General features: G+C 41.2%; 1 protein-coding gene across 5 annotated transcripts in view; it reads right to left on the bottom strand.

Moving 5' to 3' along the window:
* dia (diaphanous related formin 1) overlaps positions 1-21,854 on the bottom strand; it is a 299,177-nt gene that overhangs the window by 63,739 nt on the left and 213,584 nt on the right. For all 5 annotated transcript variants that reach the window (XM_068387086.1, XM_068387090.1, XM_068387088.1 and 2 more), the window contains exons 7-8: positions 21,225-21,408; positions 10,272-10,515 (exon numbers count right to left, since the gene is read on the bottom strand). In XM_068387086.1, coding sequence (XP_068243187.1) covers positions 10,272-10,515; positions 21,225-21,408 — 428 coding nt within the window. The remainder of the gene's footprint in view (positions 1-10,271; positions 10,516-21,224; positions 21,409-21,854) is intronic.

Here is a 21,854-nt window from a genome sequence, read left to right as displayed (position 1 = left end):
AGAGGTAAGGAATGGGAGGTAGTGAAAAGTAGCCCACAGAGAGAGAGAGAGAGAGAGAGAGAGAGAGAGAGAGAGAGAGGGGTGGGTTTAAATGTAATAAACAAAAAAATTTGATAGGTTATAACACATTGGTGCTTATGTAATATCAACTGTATACTGTAGACGGTTTGAATAAGTTAAGAAATGGTATAAATGATACTTTGTTAGTGTATTCGTACACACTCAAGAGCGGCAGCTAGATGACAGCTGATCTAATCACAGCCAAAAGTAAAAAAAAAAAAAGAAGTCAACAATACTCGATTTTTAAAACAAACCCGAAATTTAAAAACAAAAGTACACGCTTTCTTAATGTGCAATTAACTATTTAAAGAGTGGCAATTTTCTAGAATAAAATGATATTTCCCAAAAAATAGTGGTTTGCTGATGAAATCGGATGCCGTATTTTTAGCTATGTTTGAAATGGATGTAGACTCGGCCTAATTATTTCGTTTTGTATTTAATTGACACTAAGAAAACTAATTTTAGCTTCTTCATCTAAATGTACGTATTGTATAACACGAAGAGAGAGAGAGAGAGAGAGAGAGAGAGAGAGAGAGAATCAGCTGTTGTACTCAAATGGCGTGTTTTTGTTTCGTGAGAATTTCATCGCCACGACTTTAACAACAACATACTGTACTGAACTTTACAGTATTATACAGACTACTGTAATATGATAAAGTAAAATATTTGTAATCTATTTTATATGAAATGGGGCTATTTTTTTTTTTTAAATTTACATTTACGTATGTAAAACAACTCTCTCTCTCTCTCTCTCTCTCTCTCTCTCTCTCTCTCTCTCTCGTAGATTGTTTTCCTGCTTTGCTACGTATGTATGATTTTATATAGATACGGTAAATAATATTTGTAATAACATATTTTATTAAAGCTTTTACGGTAATATCATTATTTATCACTTTCATCATGCGCGTTAAATTCCTTAGTTTGTTTACTGAGCGTACTTTATGACGCCGTCGTTTCAGGCGGCGTCATAAAGAAAATATTTCATTTGGAAGTCCTAAGAAAAAATAAGTAAAACATTAGTAATAACCAAATCAACATACTGTACTGAATAATCAATATAATCGATGCAGAAACTAACCTATACACAGATGTGTAAATGCGTTTGTTTCTTCATTATAATCAGAGATAAACGTAAACAAAACATTGGTTGCCAATTTTTATCGTGCTTTTTGGCGTGTTTAGGAAACGCATGATATAAAGTCGCCCTTAATATTTGTGCCTGTTTTAGTTTAGGGTACTGTAGTACATGCATTAAGTGTTCTGTACATTAAAGGGTAGTTTGTTAACAGTACTACGTACAAGGGAAGGTTTTAAAAGTCTGAATATACATGTTAAATAAATAGGTAAATATGCTGTCACTACTTCGCGGATTTTCACCTATCGCGGCCGGGTCTGGAACCTATCTACCGCGATAAACGAGGGTTCACTGTAATAGAATTTCCATTTTTGGTTTTCCATTGGAACGAGGGATTCAATCTTTCCTACTGTTAATAAAAATTCAAAGGATAAAGTCTGTCAGTTCAGATACAGAGAGACTTTAATGGACCAGTACATCTTTAGGAGAATTTGTTACGCTAGGCACCTAAACATGGGACCTTTTTATTTTTCTTTCATCTTAAATTACAATATTTACGAGCTGGACAATGTCAATTTAATTACCAAGTTGTTGGAACGATCTCTGTTAATTATCCCAGGGAATTTTCTTGGAGATGAAAATCACAGACCTCTGTTTACAGATTCTTCACAAGAAGGATGGGAAAAGTTCTAGATCTTTTAAATCTGTTGGAGAATTGTATATCGCAGAGATCAACTCTTCATGTCAATTGACAGGAACTTATAGCAATATTTAAGGCCCTTTAGGTTCAGGAAACACTGGTGATAGAAAATGAATGAAGTCGTATTCTCAGGCACCACAACAGAATTGGCATACATCTGGAAATAATGGGAGGCGAGATCCAATACCCGTACCAGATAGAAGATATTGAATTTGGCCAATTTCTGAGGAATAAGGCTTCTTCAAAGTTCATTGAGAGGAAATAAAGTCTTAACTATAAAAAAAAAAGAAAAACAAGGTTACCATATCCACCAATAGGGTCAACCAAACATAGACGAAAGTATGAAACCTGACGAAACAAAAAGATAGTTTTGTTGTTTCACCATGAAAATTAAACACCCCTGATGCAATACAAGACAAACATGAAACTTTTCACCTATCCACCTGTTGACAATTCTCAAGGTGATATACCAATCTAAAACTTATGTAAACAGCAGGATAATGCTGATAGCTACGTTTTGGCCAGAAAGGGAATTCTTCACAATTATGTGGCCTTTCATTGGGGTTTTTCCTTTCAAGTTTCAAGAAATATCTCTTTCTTTCAAAAAAAAAAAAGAGAGAGAGAGAGAGAGAGAGAGAGAGAGAGAGAGAGAGAGAGAGAGAGAGAGAGAGAATCATGTATTATTTAAAAAAAAAAAAAATTTTCATCATATTTATGAGTTATACATTTTGTAAATGTGTGTTTTCAAGATTACTGTACGTTTATGCGATCAAATGAGTCATGTTTGCACATGTTGAGATTATGGTTTATCAGATCTTTTGTTCGTAGAGAAAGAGGAAGAGATGGCCCAATCTTTTATCAGCCAGTGAATGTGTGCAGTTTCATGTTTTAAGAAAATTGATTGCTTCTATTTATCATTATCATTTATACTTTGTACCATGATTAGAAAGTTAAGGCTTTGATATAATAAATAACATATACTAAATAATAAATATAAATAGACACATGATATTCTGGAATCTTAAGCAATTATCTCCTACAACATAGCAGGTGGTGCCAGTTCTACTTTCGACCATAGCTTTTGGATATAGATTCATAAAAGAGTACAGTACTCAAATTCACAGTATTATTTGAAAACCTAAATATTGCAAAAAAAAATCCTAAAATTTTCATCAACCGTTTCTCTCTTTTTGGATACTTTGCATCTCTTAGTAAACAGGGTATATTACTGATATATCCTTCATCTCCTAAGGCTGTAAAGCGAAGACATTGAGAAACAGACGCTATTATAAAATTACATAGTGGTAAGAGAGTACAAGAGCTAGGGGTGGGATAGTTTGAGACCTAAAAAAAGTTTTTTTTCTTTTTTTTCCTAACTGAGGTAGGGCTCAATTATTTTAGCATTGAATACAGGGTAAAATTCATTTAAACAATGAGTTCATATTAAAAAGAAAAATTACTATTTGAAATGATATTTTAATTATAAAATAAATTTTTGAATATACTTACCCGGTGAATATATAGCTGCAACTCTGTTGCTCGACAGACAAAAAACTGTACAAAAAACTCGCCAGCGATCGCTATACAGGTTGCGGGTGTGCCCATCAGCGCCAACTGTCGGCCAGATACCATACTCCATGTAAACAAAGACTCAATTTCTTCTCATCCCACTGCGTCTCTATTGGGGAGGAAGGGAGGGTCGTTTAATTTATATATTCACCGGGTAAGTATATTCAAAAATTTATTTTATAATTAAAATATAATTTTTAAATATTTAACTTAGCCGGTGAATATATAGCTGATTCACACCCAGGGTGGTGGGTAGAAACCAGTTAAATATGTTTACATCTTATGAGCTAAGAGTTTTTATTTCATTTTAGAAGTTATCAAAATAACAAAAACAAAATAAATAGGTACCTGGTAAGGAAGTCGACTTAGACGATTACTCTGCCTTATAAGTACGTCTTCCTTACGGAGCCTCGCGATCCTCTTAGGATGCTGACAGACCCCTAGGAGCTGAAGTATCAAGGGCTGCAACCCATACAACAGGACCTCATCAAACCCCTAATCTGGGCACTCTCAAGAAATGACTTTGACCACCCGCCAAATCAACCAGGATGCGAAAGGCTTCTTAGCCTTCCGGACAACCCATAAAAAACAACATTAAAAACATTTCAAGAGACAGATTAAAAGGATATGGAATTAGGGAATTGTAGTGGTTGAGCCCTCACCCACTACTGCACTCGCTGTTACGAATGGTCCCAGTGTGTAGCAGTTCTCGTAAAGAGACTGGACATCTTTCAAGTAAAATGACGTGAACACTGACTTGCTTCTCCAATAGGTTGCGTCCATTATACTTCGCAGAGATCTATTTTGCTTAAAGGCCACGGAAGTTGCTACAGCTCTAACTTCGTGCGTCTTCACCTTAAGCAAAGTTCGGTCTTCCTCACTCAGATGTGAATGAGCTTCTCGTATTAACAATCTGATAAAGTATGACAAAGCATTCTTTGACATAGGCAAGGATGGTTTCTTAACTGAACACCATAAAGCTTCAGATTGGCCTCGTAAAGGTTTGGTACGCTTTAAATAGAACTTAAGAGCTCTAACAGGGCATAAGACTCTTTCTAGTTCATTGCCTACGATCTCCGATAAGCTGGGAATATCGAAAGATTTAGGCCAAGGCCGAGAAGGCAGCTCATTTTTGGCTAGAAAACCAAGTTGCACCGAACAAGTGGCTTTTTCCGACGAAAATCCGATGTTCTTGCTGAAGGCATGAATCTCACTGACTCTTTTAGCCGAGGCTAAGCATACCAGGAAAAGAGTCTTAAGAGTGAGATCTTTCAGGGAGGCTGATTGTAACGGCTCAAACCTGTCTGACATGAGGAATCTTAGTACCACGTCTAAATTCCATCCAGTGGTAGCCAAACGACGCTCCTTGGTGGTCTCAAAAGACTTAAGGAGGTCTTGCAGATCTTTATTGTTGGAAAGATCTAAGCCTCTATGCCGGAAGACCGATGCCAACATGCTTCTGTAGCCCTTGATAGTGGGAGCTGAAAGGGATCGTCCTTTTCTCAGGTATAAGAGAAAATCAGCTATTTGAGCTACAGAGGTACTGGTCGAGGATACAGAAACTGACTTGCACCAGTCTCGGGAGACTTCCCACTTCGATTGGTAGACTCTAATGGTAGACGCTCTCCTTGCTCTAGCAATCGCACTGGCTGCCTCCTTCGAAAAGCCTCTAGCTCTCGAGAGTCTTTCGATAGTCTGAAGGCAGTCAGACGAAGAGCATGGAGGCTTTGGTGTACCTTCTTTACGTGTGGCTGACGTAGAAGGTCTACTCTTAGAGGAAGACTTCTGGGAATGTCTACTAACCATCGAAGTACCTCGGTGAACCATTCTCTCGCGGGCCAGAGGGGAGCAACTAACGTCAACCTTGTCCCTTCGTGAGAGGCGAACTTCTGCAGTACCTTGTTGACAATCTTGAACGGTGGGAATGCGTAGAGATCCAGATGTGACCAATCTAGGAGGAAGGCATCTATATGTATTGCTGCTGGGTCCGGGACTGGGGAGCAATAGATTGGAAGCCTCTTGGTCAGCGAGGTTGCAAAGAGATCTATGGTTGGTTGGCCCCAAGTGGCCCAAAGTCTCTTGCACACATCCTTGTGGAGGGTCCATTCTGTTGGAATTACTTGCCCTTTCCGACTGAGACAATCTGCTATGACGTTCAAGTCGCCTTGGATGAACCTCGTAACTAGGGAGATGTCTTGACCTTTTGACCAGATGAGCAGGTCCCTTGCGATCTCGTACAACGTCAGTGAGTGGGTACCTCCTTGTTTGGAGATGCACGCCAAGGCCGTGGTGTTGTCCGAGTTTACTTCCACCACTTTGCCTCGAAGGAGATACTCGAAGCTTTTCAAGGCCAGATGTACTGCCAACAGCTCCTTGCAGTTGATATGCATGCTCCTCTGACTCGAGTTCCACAGACCTGAGCATTCCCGACCGTCCAGTGTCGCGCCCCAGCCTAAGTCCGATGCGTCCGAGAAGAGAACGTGGTTGGGAGTCTGAACAGCCAGGGGAAGACCCTCTCTTAGGTTGATATTGTCCTTCCACCAAGTTAGACAAGACTTTATCTTTTCGGAAATCGGGATCGAGACCGCTTCTAGCGTCTTGTCCTTTTTCCAGTGAAAAGCTAGATGGTATTGAAGAGGACGGAGGTGTAGTCTTCCTAGTGACACAAATTGTTCCAGGGATGACAGCGTCCCTACCAGACTCATCCACAGCCTGACTGAGCAGCGTTCCTTCTTCAGCATCTTCTGGATGGATAGCAGGGCTTGATCTATTCTGGGGGCCGACGGAAAAGCCCGAAAAGCTAGACTGTGAATCTCCATCCCTAAATACAGAATAGTTTGGGATGGGACCAGCTGCGACTTTTCCAAATTGACTAGGAGTCCCAATTCCTTGGTCAGATCTAGAGTCCACTTGAGATCCTTCAGACAGCGACGACTGGAAGAGGCTCTGAGAAGCCAGTCGTCCAAATAAAGGGAGGCTCGGATGTCCGATAAGTGGAGGAATTTGGCCACATTCCTCATCAGCCTCGTAAACACGAGAGGAGCTGTGCTTAGGCCAAAGCACAGGGCCCGAAACTGGTAGACCACATTTTCGAAGACGAATCTCAGAAAAGGTTGGGAGTCTGAGTGAATGGGGACGTGGAAGTAGGCGTCCCTTAGGTCTAGCGAGACCATCCAGTCTTCCCTTCTGACCGCTGCTAAGACTGACTTTGTGGTCTCCATGGAGAACTTCGTCTTTGTGACAAAGACATTCAGAGCACTGACGTCTAGCACCGGTCTCCACCCTCCTGTCTTCTTTGAAACTAGGAAGAGACGGTTGTAAAATCCCGGTGATCGAAGGTCCGAGACTTTGACCACCGCTCCCTTCTCTAGCAAAAGAGACACTTCCAGTTTTAGGGATTGTCTCTTTTCTTCCTCTCTGTACCTGGGAGAGAGATCGATGGGGGACGTTGCTAGAGGGGGTTTGCGTACAAAAGGGATTTTGTACCCCTCTCTGAGTAACTTTACAGATTGTGAATCTGCGCCTCTCCTCTCCCAGGCTTGCCAGAAGTTCTTGAGTCTGGCTCCCACTGCTGTCTGAAGTTGCGGGCAGTCAGACTCTGCCCTTGGAGGACTTGGGTCCTTTCCTCTTCCCTCGTTTCCCTTCGGCACGAGCACCTCCTCTGCTGGAGGCTCTGCCACGAAAGGGCGGAATAAAGCAAGACGCTGGAGTGTCTATCCTCGGTCTAGCAGATAATGTAGGCAAAGGGGGAGCTTTGCGAGCTGAGGAAGCAACTAGATCGTGGGTGTCCTTCTGAACTAACGAAGCGGCAATTTCCTTTACCAAGACTTCAGGAAACAGGCACTTGGAAAGGGGAGCAAAGAGAAGTTCAGATCTCTGGCATGGTGTAACTCCAGCAGACAGGAACGAACAGAGAGACTCTCGCTTTTTCAGGACTCCGGACGTGAATGAGGCAGCTAGCTCATTGGACCCATCACGGACGGCCTTGTCCATGCAGGACATAATGAGCAAAGAAATATCCTTATCTGTCGAAGAGATTTTCCTGCTTAGGGCTCCTAAGCACCAGTCTAAAAAGTTAAAGACTTCGAAAGCCTTAAAGATCCCTTTAAGAAGGTGGTCCAGGTCCGATGGTGACCAACAAATCTTTGAGCGTCTCATGGCAAGGCGGCGGGGAGAGTCTACAAGACTTGAGAAGTCGCCCTGGGCAGAGGCAGGAACTCCCAAGCCGAGAACTTCTCCCGTGGCATACCAGACGCTCGATCTAGAAGAGAGTTTAGATGGGGGAAAGGCAAATGCTGTCTTCCCTAAACTCTTCTTGGACTCTAACCAGTCTCCTAACAGCCGCAAAGCTCTCTTGGATGAGCGTGAGAGGACGAGTTTAGTAAAGGCAGGTGCGGTAGAAGGCATGCCTAATACAAACTCTGACGGCGGAGAACGAGGAGCCACAGAAATAAAATGGTCAGGAAACAACTCTTTGAATACAGCCATGACTTTTCTAAAGTCCAATGATGGTTGAGTTGCCTTGGGCTCGTCCAGTTCTGACTGTTGATCGTCTTGTTGTTCAGCAACATCCTCATCAGATAGTTCCTCATCCGAAAACTGATGAGGAAACGGCAACGGAGTGGGCAACGTCTGGTTCGCTGAGTCCGGTCGCACTGGTGCATGCGTGACGGAGCCGGACGCAACGTCATGGAACTGCTGCACAGTCTGTGAACTGTCAACAACCATGGGAGCGCGAGGACGCACAGCGTCCACCCGAGACTGTCTAGACCGTCTGGGTTGTGCAGTCGAAACCACACTGGGTTGCGGAGGTTGACGCACCGCGTCAAAACAAGTCACCTCTGATGGTTGTTGAACGTCCTGAACGTCAACAACCACCTCCGAGCGTCGCTTAACGTCAACGTGCGGCTGGCAACCCACACTGGGTCGCATCGGTGGAGGAACCACCTCAACTGGTAGACGCGAGAAGGTTACCTCAGCGTCAACAGGACGCACAACCGATCGCTTGGAAGGTTGTTGGCCAGAAGGTTCAGCAGCAACCTTCTCCGCATGAAAGTCCTGCATCAAGGACGTAAGCTTGGACTGCATGTCTTGCAGCAAAGCCCATTTAGGGTCTACGGGAGCAGGTGCGGCAACAGACGGGGTTAGCGACTGAAGCGGTACCGCTTTGCCTCTCTTAGGCGGTGAGCAGTCATCAGATGACGGCAACGAGTCCGAACTGACCCAGTGGCTACAACCGTGACGTTGGACTTGTCCTGAAGGGACCGACTTACGCTTTAAAGGTCGTGAGACCTTGGTCCAAAGTTTCTTACGAGAAACACCTTCAGACGACGAGGTAAAAACGGGCTCTCTCGTCTTACGTAGGTAGGGGCGATCTTGGGGAGATACGCCTGATACCATGGAGGGAACGTCTGTTCGCTGATCAAGGCCTCTCGAACCCATGCGTCGTACGACATTGCTTCTCCCCTGGGCTTGGGAGCTTGCAAGAGGTCCCGGACTAGGAGGACGACAGGCACGAACAGACGAACCCTCAAGCGCAACACTGTTCACAACACTTTCACTAGGCACTTTATCACTTCCCGCGGCACTTTGGCACTTTAGCTCCTTAACATCCGCCATGAGTTGATTGCGGTCACTTGCAAGGGACTCAACTCTCTCCCCCAGGGCATGGATAGCACGCATCATGTCAGCCATCGATGGTTCCTGAGTGCTAGGAGGGGGGTTAGGAACAACCACTACAGGGGAAGGAATAGGTTGTGGGGCATGAGGAGAGGAAAAATCTATCGACCTAGAAGAACTTCTCCTAATTCTATCTCTCTCTAGCCTGCGTGTGTACTTCTCAAATTCGATAAAATCGAATTCCGAAAGGCCCACGCATTCCTCACACCGATCTTCCAATTGACAGGTTTTACCCCGACAATTGGAACAAACAGTGTGAGGGTCAAGAGAAGCCTTCGGAAGACGCCTAGAACAGTCCCTAGCATTGCATTTTCTAAACTTGGGAACTTGTGAAAGGTCAGCCATTTTGAATTGGTCAAGGGAAAATTCCAAAAAACGATCTAAGTCATCAACAATGAATCCGATACAAAAAAGAGTTCAAGGATTATTTGAAGAAAAACCCTGCACAGCGAAAGCTCAAAACCAGAATATAGTACTTCACCAAAGATGATGGGAAAAACTCCAGGTTTCAACAGCGAGTAAAGTACGTCTTGTCGACACGTCGACAGAGAAGAAATTGAGTCTTTGTTTACATGGAGTATGGTATCTGGCCGACAGTTGGCGCTGATGGGCACACCCGCAACCTGTATAGCGATCGCTGGCGAGTTTTTTTGTACAGTTTTTTGTCTGTCGAGCAACAGAGTTGCAGCTATATATTCACCGGCTAAGTTAAATATTTAAAATTTTCTATTCTTTGCTTAAGTATAATCAAACATATACATAAGAGTGTCAGCCAACTTCAATAATTATATAGATATACTTTATAAGTCACCTAAATCATATACAGTACAGTACATTTTTTTAATCAACAAAGAAAAACAATCTTAAAATTAAAAATCAAATACCCGGTAAATCGTTCATGATTATAAAGAGTCCTAAGTGTTATATTTTGGAAAAAATATTCCATAACCCAGAGCATTAAAAATTCAAGCTGGTGATAAGAAGTTGGCAAAATCTTTTAAAACTTCAACAGCACCAAATGAAAAAAAATGTGTTATGTGGTATTACACCATAAGCCTAAAAAATTAAAGACAATAATCTAACAACAAATAAACAAACCATAACACCCACTAAATGCTGTACAACATAAAACATTCTATATACAGTACTTTTGTTAGTGCCTTAAAAGTAGGATATTCAAATGCTTACCTGTTGTCTTGCCGGGCCGCCTTCTACGGCCAGCACCCATCACATCAAAGGCTTGACCCGTGTTTATAAGTTGCACTAGTTGATCCATGACCTCAGTATTGCTCTGATCATTGGTAACATCATGAAGTGCACGTTGTCTGGTATCCCTTTCAGCCCGCTCAGCTTTATCTCGTTCCGCCCGTTCCCGAGCTTCTATATCTCGTTGGCGCTTCTCTTCTTCCTTAATTATTTGTTCTTTGGCTTTCTGAAAAAAGGAACAAGAATCCTATAAGAATACAGAACACAATTTTACAATCCCTGTGAGTAAAATCAATACCACAAAACAAAACATCCTCTAAAAGTTAAGCATGTAGATCTAAAAGCAAATATAGAATCTAATCTTTTTATTTTCATACATTGATAAATCATCTGCAATTAACATTATACTATGTATACCTTTAACATTAAAGAAACTACTGTAAAAAACACACCTTTTATTTGGCTCACCATAAATTAGGGTAATTTTAATCAGGAATTGCCTAAAGTGCCTAGGTAGCTCAGCTTTAATGTTCCGACACAGAAAATATGTAAAAGCATAGTAAGACAACTTGGCAATGTTCATCATCTCTTCCTACGCCTATTGACACAAAGGGCCTCGGTTAGATTTCACCAGTCGTCTCTATCTTGAGCTTTTATTTCAATACTTCTCCATTCATCACCTCCTACTTTGTGCTTCACAGTCCTCTGCCAAGTAGGCCTGGGTCTTCCAACCCTTCTAGTGCCTTGTGGAGCCCAGCTGAACATTTGGTTAACTAATCTCTCTTGGGGAGTGCGAAGAGCATGCCCAAACCATCTCCATCTACCCCTCATCATGATCTTATCCACATATGGTACTTGAGTAATCTCCCTTATAGTTTCATTTCTAATCCTGTCCTGCCATTTAACTCCCAATATCCTACTGAGGGCTTTATTCTCAAATCTACTAAATCTATTGGAGATTGTTTCATTGTCATACCATGGCAACGTTACATGTCCAAATTACGGTGGCTTATATCCTTTTAGTGGTATATACTATGCAGTATTAACAGTAATATCTATATTCGTCAGCAACAATAGAAGTCTGATCTATGATTTTATCCTTTTACAAATTTTTACTAATATTTTTCATGAAGTTATCAATGATATTCTAATAAAATACCAGATTTCTTGAAAAGTAATTTGTATTTTTCCTAACTATACAAATCTGAGTCCTTTAATAGGAGTATGATTTCAGTGAAGCTGGAAACTGTGCTGTGAGAATGTAACAGTGTCAGTGGTTACTGGTGGGTGGCAGAGAATCCCCTGCTCTCGCTAGTACACCAGAGGCCATTTTGACTTTTACCAAGGAATTGCAGAGTAGTTGAGGTGAGAAGCATAACCTAAAGGACCAAGGCATGCATGGTTGAGAAAATTACAAATTAATATTTAAAAATATGTGATTTGTTCCATCAGATAGACCATTGTTCTTTATTAGGAGACATATCCCTAGGAAGGAGGAAGTTCCTATAACAAAACTGGATGGTTTAAAATCCCAGGATGCACAAAACTTGGACCTGTTTGGTAAGAGACGGTCATGGATGAACCTATCATTATTAGGACAAAGTCTGAAATGTAAAGCTACCTGTATTAAGATTGAGTTAACATTTTCATCCATTCTCCCCTTCGCAAGAAGAATGGAGGAACATAAATTCTATCTAAAGAATAGAATAGTTACTGACTAAGGAAGGTTACATGCACCAGAGTCGGTTTCACCAAATAACAGCACGACCACAGCACCCTAAAGGAGGAGTAACAAAAGAGGAAAAAGGGCCAGACATTCTTACTCTTACAAATAGTTGTAGCTCCTGTTATCTTAGACAAGATGATTCTTTTCCTGTGAAGGAGCTAGGTACACCACACAGCTTGTTGGTTGAGGGGCTCCACAGGTGCTAGGGAGAATGAGTCAAAGATTTTGTGGGTATAGTCCCTCAGGTAGTAAGCTGTGAAGGTTATCTGGTGAAGGTCACAAACTTTGGATCATCCACAGCAGGGTTCTACGTTTTAGTAATAAACTGTGGAACAAATGTAAGAGAGACCTTTTTCCACCCCTCAGAATGACAAACTGTGGAACAAATGTAAGAGAGACCTTTTTTCCACCCCTAAGAATGACTTAACATTGTAAGAAATGCAGTTTATCTCAACTACATGTTTCGCCGAGACCAAGGCAAACAAGAACACTGTCTTTAGAGTCAGGTCTTTATCTGATGATTACCATAAAGATTCATATGGCGCACTAATCTTTAGGGACCTTGGAACTCTGGTAACATGCAATGCAGGCAGTTTGAGTTCCTTTGCTGGGTAAGATTGCTTGAAGCTCCTCACCCGCATTGAGAGCTCCCAGGATGAGGAGAGGTCAAGGCCTTTAAGTCTAAGGACTTGGGTCACGGCTGAGCAATAACCTGTCACTGTTGAGACTTAGAGGAGTTTCTCTCAGCGAAGGTAGATGAGAAAGTCCGCAATTAGCTCCAACCGGAGAAGTGCCCATTCTCTGGCCTCAATTACAGAAGATTGATCACTTGCCTGGTAGAATATCATCAAGAATTTTCAAAGATATCCAGATATCTCCATTAAAGTGGCTCGCAAAATCCCTTTTGCTCTGCGGGAATGCTGAATAGTCTCCACCTCATTGGGCCAAAGGTGTAGCTCTCTCAGAGCATCATTAAGTTTGGGTACCATTAGTCATGTGGCCATTTGGGAGCAACCAAGGTACTCTGAAGTTAGGGGTAGTCACGTATGCAGTTGACTACCCTTCAAATCACGCAAAAGGGCCGAAAAGCATAGGTACAGTATCAAGGTTGTCATATAGATGTTGGAATGCATCCTCTAGTGCAGCAAGATTGGTGAACAGAACACTGGTAGTTTTCTGCTGAACCTTGTGGCGAACATCTCTATTAATGGGGAACGCCACAAAGTCAAAACACCCTTCACCACTAGAGGATGAAGGGACCACTAAGCTCCTACCACTTATCCCAGATGACTGATTTTGTTGGCAATTACATTCCTTTTCCCAGAATGAATTTTGGTAACAGTTTCATTGTGTTGTTTATCACCCAAGAATGAGCATGCTTTGCCAACTCATAAAGGTGCTATGAAACAATTCCACCTTGCTTGTTGCTTCTCATCAATGCTACAGAGGGGCTTCTAAGACTGTTGGAATGATTGCAGAGCCATGAGTGCTGCCTTCAAATCCAACAGGTTGATATGCAGGCTCTTCTCTTCTTTGGACCAGCATTCTAAAATGGTTTGATATTTTAGGTATGCTCCCCATCCATTCTTTGATGCATCTGTGAAGAGCAGCATTTCTGGAGGACAGCACTCCAGAGAGGTTCCTTTGAGTAGATTCTCGTCCACTAGTCAATAGGTTAGATCATCACAAACAACCTGATCCATTGGAACCAGGTGGTAGGGTGGTCGGTGGCTGCTGTCCAGGTACTTAAGACACCACTGACGGGACTTCTGGTGGAGACTCATGTGTGGAATGAGATTCTCCAAGGATAAGAGGTGCCTAAGAAATTGCTGCCACTACTAAGCTCGTAGTTCTTATTGGGATATGAAAATTCACACTACCTTCTTATGTCTGCTGATGTGACTGTCTAATTGAAAAAACTCTTGCTGCTGATGTATCTATCAGCATTTCCAGGTACAATGTTCTCTGCTTAGGCGCGAGGTTAGACTTCTCTAGGTTTACCACAATCTCCAGAAGTTTGTCTAGATGTGGAAGGAGCTGTCTCAGGGAGGAGGAAATGATCAACAATTCATTACAAATGCCCTTGGAATTAACCCAAGACGAGGCTAGAGAGAACATGTGATTGAACACTTCTTGGCAGTTCATAGTCCAAAGCACAAGATTTTTCACTGAAAAACCTTTCACCAGACAATAAAGTGGAGGAATTTCCTTAAATACCAATGGACTGGTATTTGAAATTATGCATTTTTTGTCTAGAAAGAGCAAAAGTCATTTATCCTGATGGCCAGTTTTATGGTCCTCACCTTCTCCATTTTGAACGGAGTCTGTAGGACATCTCCGTTCAAGGTGAAGAGGTTGATGACCAGTCTCCAGCCCTGAGATTTCATCTCCAATGGGAACAGGCAATGGTAAAAGACTGGAGATTTGTCTTGTATGACCCGTAGTGCACCTTTGTCTAACAGTTTATCAACCTCTGAATGGAGGGTGAGGTGTTTCTTCAACTTCAGATGGTACGATATAACATTGTTGGAGTCTGAGTGAGGAGAAGACAAGAGCCAATGAATGGAATACACTATCTACCCCGATGGACATTTACTGTCCATTCAATGGTCCTGTGCAACTGCCACCTTTCTCAAGGACTTGATAGGCATACCCCATTTGGGGCAGCAAGAGGTGGTTGCATGTTCTTCCATCCGCAGACTCCTCTTATTATTATTATTATCATTATTATTATTATTATTATCATTATTATTAGTTAGTTTACTGAATGTTCAGGATAATAGGGAGGCAGATATAATTGCTGTTCCAGGTGTTGAGGTGCCAGTGATGGGAGATGAGAATGAGAGAGAGATTACAAGAGAGGAAGTGAGGAGAGCACTAGATGAAACGAGAGTAGGAAAAACATCTGGTATGGATGGTGTGAGAGCTGAGATGTTGAAGAAAGGGGGTGTGACTGTACTTGAATGGTTGGTGAGATTATTTAATATGTGTTTTGTGATGTCCATGGTACCAGTAGATTGGGCTTATGCATGTATTGTACCACTATATAAGGGTAAGAGAGATGTTTATGAGTGTTATAATTTAAGGGGTATTAGTTTGTTGAGTGTGGTTGGAAAAGTGTATGGTGGAGTACTGATAAATAGGATTAAGGATAAAACAAAGTATGCAATCTTAGAAGTACTGGGTGGTTTTAGAAGAGGCAGGGGATGTATGGATCAGATTTTTACAATTAGGCAGATATGCAAGAAATCTTTAGCAATAGGTAAGGAGGTGTATGTTGCATTTATAGATCTGGAGAAAGCGCATAATAGTTGATAGGGAAGCGATGTGTAATATGATGAGGTTATATGGAATTGGTGGAAGGTTGTTACAAGCAGTGAAAAGTTTCTACAAAGGTAATAGAGCGTGTTAGGATAGGAAATGAAGTGAGCGATTGGTTTCTGGTGAGAGTGGGGCTGAGACAGGGATGTGTGATGTCACCATGGATGTTTAACTTGTATGTTGATGGAGTGGTGAGAGAGGTGAATGCTCGAGTGTTTGGACGAGGATTGAAACTGATAGACGAGAATGATCATGAATGGGAAGTAAATCACTTGTTGTTTGCAGATGATACTGTACTGGTTACAGACTCGGAAGAGAAGCTTGGCCGATTAGTGACAGAATTTGGAAGGGTATGTGAGAAGGAAGTTGAGAGTTAATGTGGGTAAGAGTAGGGTTATGAGATGTACGAGAAGGGAAGGTGGTGCAAGGTTGAATGTCATGTTAAATGGAGATTTACTTGAGAAAGTGGATCAGTTTTAAGTACTTGGGGTCTGTTGTTGCAGCAAATGGTGGAGTGAAAGCAGATGTACGTCAGAGAGTGTATGAAGGATGCAAAGTGTTGGGGGCAGTTAAGGGAGTGGTAAAGAAAAGAGGGTTGGGCATGAATGTAAAGAGAGTTCTGTATGAGAAAGTGATTGTACCAACTGTGATGTATGGATCAGAGTTGTGGGAAATGAAAGTGACAGAGAGACAGAAATTGAATGTGGTTGAGATGAAGTGTCTGAGGAGTTTGGCTGGTGTATCTCGAGTAGATAGGGTTAGGAACAAAGTAATGAGGGTGAGAATGGGTGGAAAAAATTATTTAGCAGCTAGAGTGGATATGAATGTGTTGAGGTGGTTTGGCCGTGTTGAGAGAATGGAAAACGGCTGTCTGCTAAAGAAGGTGATGAATGCAAGAGTTGATGGGAGAAGTAAAAGAGGAAGGCCAAGGTTTGGGTGGCTGGATGGAGTGAAGAAAGCTCTGGGTGATATGAGGATAGATGTGAGAGAGGCAAGAGAGCGTGCTAGAAATAGAAATGAATGGTGAGCGATTGTGACGCAGTTCCAGTAGGCCCTGCTGCTTCCTAAGGTCGCCTTGGATAGACCGTGGAAGTAGCAGCAGTAGGGGATTCAGCGTTATGAAGCTTCATCTGTGGTGGATAATGGGGGAGGGTGGGCTGTGACACCCTAACAGTACCAGCCCAACTTGGTTGGGTCCCTTGTCAGGCTGGGAGGAATGTAGAGAGGAAAGGTCCCCTTTTTTTCATTTGTTTGATGTTGGCTACCTGCAAAATTGGGGGAAGTGCCTTGGTACATGTATATGTATGTTTTACTATTATCATTATTACTAGCTAAGCTACATCCCTAGTTGGAATGGCAGGATGTTATAAGCCCAGGGGCCCCAACAGGGAAAGTAGCCCAGTGAGGAATGGAAACAAGGAAAAATAAAATATTTTAAGAACAGTAACATTTAAATATATCCTATATAAACTATAAAAACTTAAACAAAACAAGAGGAAGAGAAATTAGATAGAATAGTGTACCCAAGTGTACCCTCAAGCAAGAGAACTCTAACCCAAGAGAGTGGAAGACCATGGTACAGAGGCTATGGCACTACCCAAGACTAGAGAATAATGGTTTGATTTTGGAGTCTTTTTCCTAGAAAAGCTGCTTACCATAGCTAAAGAGTCTCTTCTACTCTTACCAAGAGGAAAGTAACCACTGAACAATTATAGTGCAGTAGTTAACCCCTTGGGTGAGAAGAATTGTTTGTTAATCTGTGTTGTCAGGTGTATGAGGACAGAAGAGAATCTGTAAATAATGGGCCAGACTATTCAGTGTTTGTGTAGGCAAAGGGAAAGTGAACCGTAACCAGAGAGAAGGATCCAATGTAGGACTGTCTGGCCAGTCAAAGGACTCCATAACTCTCTAGCGGTAGTATCTCAATGGGTAGCGGGTGCTTTTAGCTCATCCTCTTCTGGGTTGACCATAATGTCATCGGAAGGGCTGACTCAGATCTGGGTTTCTACAAGGACGTAGGAGATGTCAATTTTGCCTTTGAAACCAACAACTTTTTTAGAGCCAACTTACTGTACATCCTTGAAGAAGATAGCTTGGTGGAAAATAAAGTCCTGGAATGATTTCCTCCACTGTTTGGCTGATTGGTGAGCCAAAAAGGTGACTACCTTCACTCCTGACAGGAATAAACCAGTGAAGTTATTTTTGTTCTCCAGCTTTAAAAGGTCCTAAGATGAGACAAAGAATGCCACTGCACCTGACCAGTGGTCAAGGCAGAACATTACCTGGAGGCTCACCATGGTAGCAACTTCTATGTTTGGCAGACTTCAAAGCTAATGAGATGGTAGGCTTCAACCTGAGTCTTTCCATCAATATCCCTGAAGTCAGGGTTGTATCCGTGCCATTAATGGGCAAAGGGGGAAGGTTGGATCCACAGGTACATGAAATCTCTTTAACCTAGAGAGTGCAACATTCTTGATTACCAATTCAGACTACCAGGGAAGTTCCAAGTTAAATCTTGACCCGTGAAATATACGGTCAATGGAGGTCTTACCTGTTTTGACCAGAGCCCTACCGAATAAGCTCCTCCTAAGCTGTTCATTTACATAATAATGGCAAGAGTCTAGAGTAATCTGATCCACATCTCTCACCTCGTCTCCCAAAATTGGTACGAGGAATTAAGAACAATCCACAGGTCATTAGGCTTGATACGTTTCCTTCCTGATTCTAATACAGAATCTGGCTGATATTATGATGAGGAAGTGGCACTGTACCATTGAGGGGCTTGAGCATTCACTCTGGGAGGACCTGAGATCGTGTTGTCCTTAGATTGCCTTTTTAAGGTCGAAGTACACCAGAGTATGCAAGAAGAGGAGTATGTACATACCTTTCCAGGATAGTGTGAATATCCAGGTTAGCTATCACTTCTAGATGAGCAGTGAATGTTAGATAAATGCACACAAACCACAGCCTGGAAGTGCATAGGAGTGTACAGTATGTGTGCCCAGGAGAGTACTCCTTGCCAGCTAAGGGTGGAATTATGAGTTCGCTAATGAAGTCTGGGTAGGCCATGTGCATACAGGAGGGGAGAGTTGTCTATTTGAGGGGTGCTCATGAAAATGTTCACTGCATTTCTCAACTTCATAAGCCAGTTCAGCTTCTGAAGAATGCAAGTGGTACATAGAGCGTGCCTTGAGAATGATCATTCACTACATTAAAGAATTCTTTGTGGGGCACATGATAGTGAGATAGCATATCGTAAGACAGTTTCTTTTAGAAAGGGTGGGCGCATGATGAAATATGCAAGTGTGCTTTAGTGTGCACGAGATTGAGTATGAGCATCATAATAGATTTCTTCTTTGGAAGAGTGAGCACGCTCTGGGGTGGATGTGCACACCTTTGTGAATGTGCAAGGCTGATGATCCACCTCAAGATCTAGTTCTTCTTCAGAGGCTTGAGTGTGATTTGGGCTGTGTGCTACTATATGGATCAACCTAATATGAGTACAGTATTCTTCATCCAAAATTTGGATGCACTCTGTAGCGTGTGGGTCCGCTAAGGATGAGGGTTAACCTCATCAAAGAACTCTTCTACATAAGTGTGTGCTCTGTGGTACACACTCAAGTCTTTATGTGTCTCTAGAGTTCTGCTTCGTCCTTCCTGTTGGAAAGACTCTGGAGATCCAGTCTCGCAAGTGATGTGGGTTCACTTTGTGTTCTCATCTTGTGAAGGTTCCTAGAGGGAATTGATGGCATCCTTTTCATGCTTGTGAGGAATAGGAGGCAAGTGGTTAGGCACAGGAGAAACGCTCTCTTTTCACCTTTGGGAGTTGGGTAGCAGCTGGAGACAATTCTTCCAAAGGAGAGGTCGAAATGGTCTTGGGAGGGAAAGAGGGATGCTACTGCTTCTTCCCTTTCTCATATTTTGTCTACAGAAAATCCTTATCGGGGGAAACGGGACTACTTAAGGTGAGGACCTGTTGTCAACTCTACCCACATTAATCTGGGCCAGGCAATGATTTTGCGCTGTCGATATCAAGTTTTATATGGAATGAAGGGCAAGATTCACCTGATTCGTAAGGGGAACCAACTAAAACAACCTCATACGCTGTTTGCAAATACGGAAGATCTGGGGTGTCTTGTTTCTTCATTGAACCCCTAGCGGGAGAAAACGAAGGATACAGGGGTAAAATACCCAAGGGAGACAGAAAAGAATTAGCAGTCTCCTTCAGTCTCGAGAAAAACCTCAAAGGTACTGCTCAGCAGCTCAAGTCAATATGGCTTTCTGGTTTACTGGAGAGGGGGAATTCCCTGCCACCTAATAGTAACTATGGACACTGTAAATCTTGATCAAAGAGTTTCTAGCTTCACTGAAATCATACTTCTATTAAAGGACAAGGGTTTGTACCGTGTAGGAACGAGAAATTTCTTACTACCAAACATTTTTGGAAAAAAAAAAAGAGAGAGAGAGAGAGAGAGAGAGAGAGAGAGAGAGAGAGAGCGAGAGCGAGAGCGAGAGCGAGAGAGAGAGAGAGAGAGAGAGAGAGAGAGAGAGAGAGAGAGAGAGAGAGAGAGAATGTTTTTGTTTGTTTCTTTCACAAATTGCTCACCACAATTCCCGATATTATATTCTGATGATAATATCATTCTTAATTTCAGGATTATTATATATAATAATGTACAGTTATTAAAGTTACTTATTTAAGATAAAATATAGTTCATTATTTAAAAAATTAAAAATATTGCAGACGGGGTCCACATAAGACAGACTTTCCAGGTATTCTTATGGAAAAAATTTGCTTCATACCCGCAATTTTGATATACAGTACACAGTCGTTTTCTTAAAATAATTCACTGCAGATAACAAGGGTTGAGTGTAACATGTATTTTTAGTGAAATACAATAAAGAGAATTTGATTTAAGAATACTTATTGAATATGAACGCTATATCCATTCATGAATCAGTTATTGGTTGAAAAGCATATTAAAGTGCACTACATACATGTATGATTATAGAGCAGAAAGTTTCTAAAAGGACAGACAGTTACCCATGTAAGAGAGACAGAGAAAGAACATTTCTTAAAATTAATTAAGAATAGAAGCAACATTATAAACTTCTTCAGTCACAGAAGACACTTATTGGGGCCATCATAGTCATATCCCAAAAATAGTTATTTCCAAACTTAGATGTTCAAATCACTAAAGATTGCATTTGATTTGAAGATTCCATCTTTGCCACATTTTTATTATTAATTTGATATGCTATATAGCCAGATTATATATCTGAAACTGTTCCTAACACTAGGTTTAGGTAATTTCAAACAGAAGGGAACAAAGTATGACGACATTTTCATGAAAAAACAAATTCTCATGAGTTGTTGCAGGGAAATCTTTGATATCTAAAAAAGGTGAACTGATCACAATTTTCATTCAATTTTTTTTAAAGGCATAAAATGAGAATAATTATCACACAAATTTACTTGGGACATTAATTTCATGCTCAGTCACAGTTATTCTACATTTTAATGTCTTGGGGTCATTACATTTCTTATAATTGGTAATTTCAATAAAAATTATGAGAATTATAACCCTCAATATCAAAAGGTTTACTCTGAATATTGTCATCTTTTATTAAAACTGGCTAAAGGCTAAAATGTTCCTCTCTTACACTTTACTTCTAGTGTTGTAAGGACTTAGAAACTTCCATTCCCACTGAAAAGCTTAAACTAAGGTGTGTAGGTGAATGCTACAAAAGTTCATAAGAGAGATATGGTTAAGAATGAAAACTCCTATGTAAGCAAAAAAAAAAAAAACCTAACAAAGCATCAAATAAATAAGGTACACTTTTTGGTAAAATGAAAATAAATAGCTTTTTAAGCCTTAGTTACTTACTTTGTATAATGCAATAAATTCATTCATATCCCTGAAGAAATCTTCTTGGGGATATTTACTAACTTCGAAGGTAAATAGTTCAGAGAGCCTGCTATACTTCTGGACCATAATATCAAACTCAGCTTCCAAAAGTGCTACATCCTCTTCAGCAGCTTTATGAAATTCTTCAAACTTTTCCTTAAACCTGATGAAATGAAACAATCCAACTTCAGGAATCAAATAATATGTAACACACATAGCACTTTTGACAATACAAGATTCTAAATACCTAATAGGGAGGTCACTGTAAATACAGTAAAGTCTTCTAAGTAAATACATACAACATTTCAACAATCACACAAAAGACTCCAAACAGATATTCAAGCAGTTGAGGAACCTCTCCCTTCTGTAGTACAGTATCAACTTAATCCCTGACACAAACTTATTTGATATGCTCCTCTACTTTCCAAGAGGAGTTGCTTGCCACAGCATTTGACAGATAGTAAAATACGAAGTAAAGGGATCTCTGTATTCAGGAATTGGATCACAAGATGTATTTCAAATAACCAAAGGTCCGACAATTATTTAAATGTCAAAGATAATCTATATTAATCTCAAATTCTTCACAATGTGAAGAATTGCATAACTATG

The sequence above is a fragment of the Palaemon carinicauda genome, chromosome 14, assembly GCF_036898095.1.
Source record: "Palaemon carinicauda isolate YSFRI2023 chromosome 14, ASM3689809v2, whole genome shotgun sequence".
Lineage (NCBI taxonomy): Eukaryota > Metazoa > Arthropoda > Malacostraca > Decapoda > Palaemonidae > Palaemon > Palaemon carinicauda.
The sequence above is the reverse complement of the archived record's forward strand: the minus strand, read 5'-3'. Positions and strand labels throughout refer to the sequence as shown.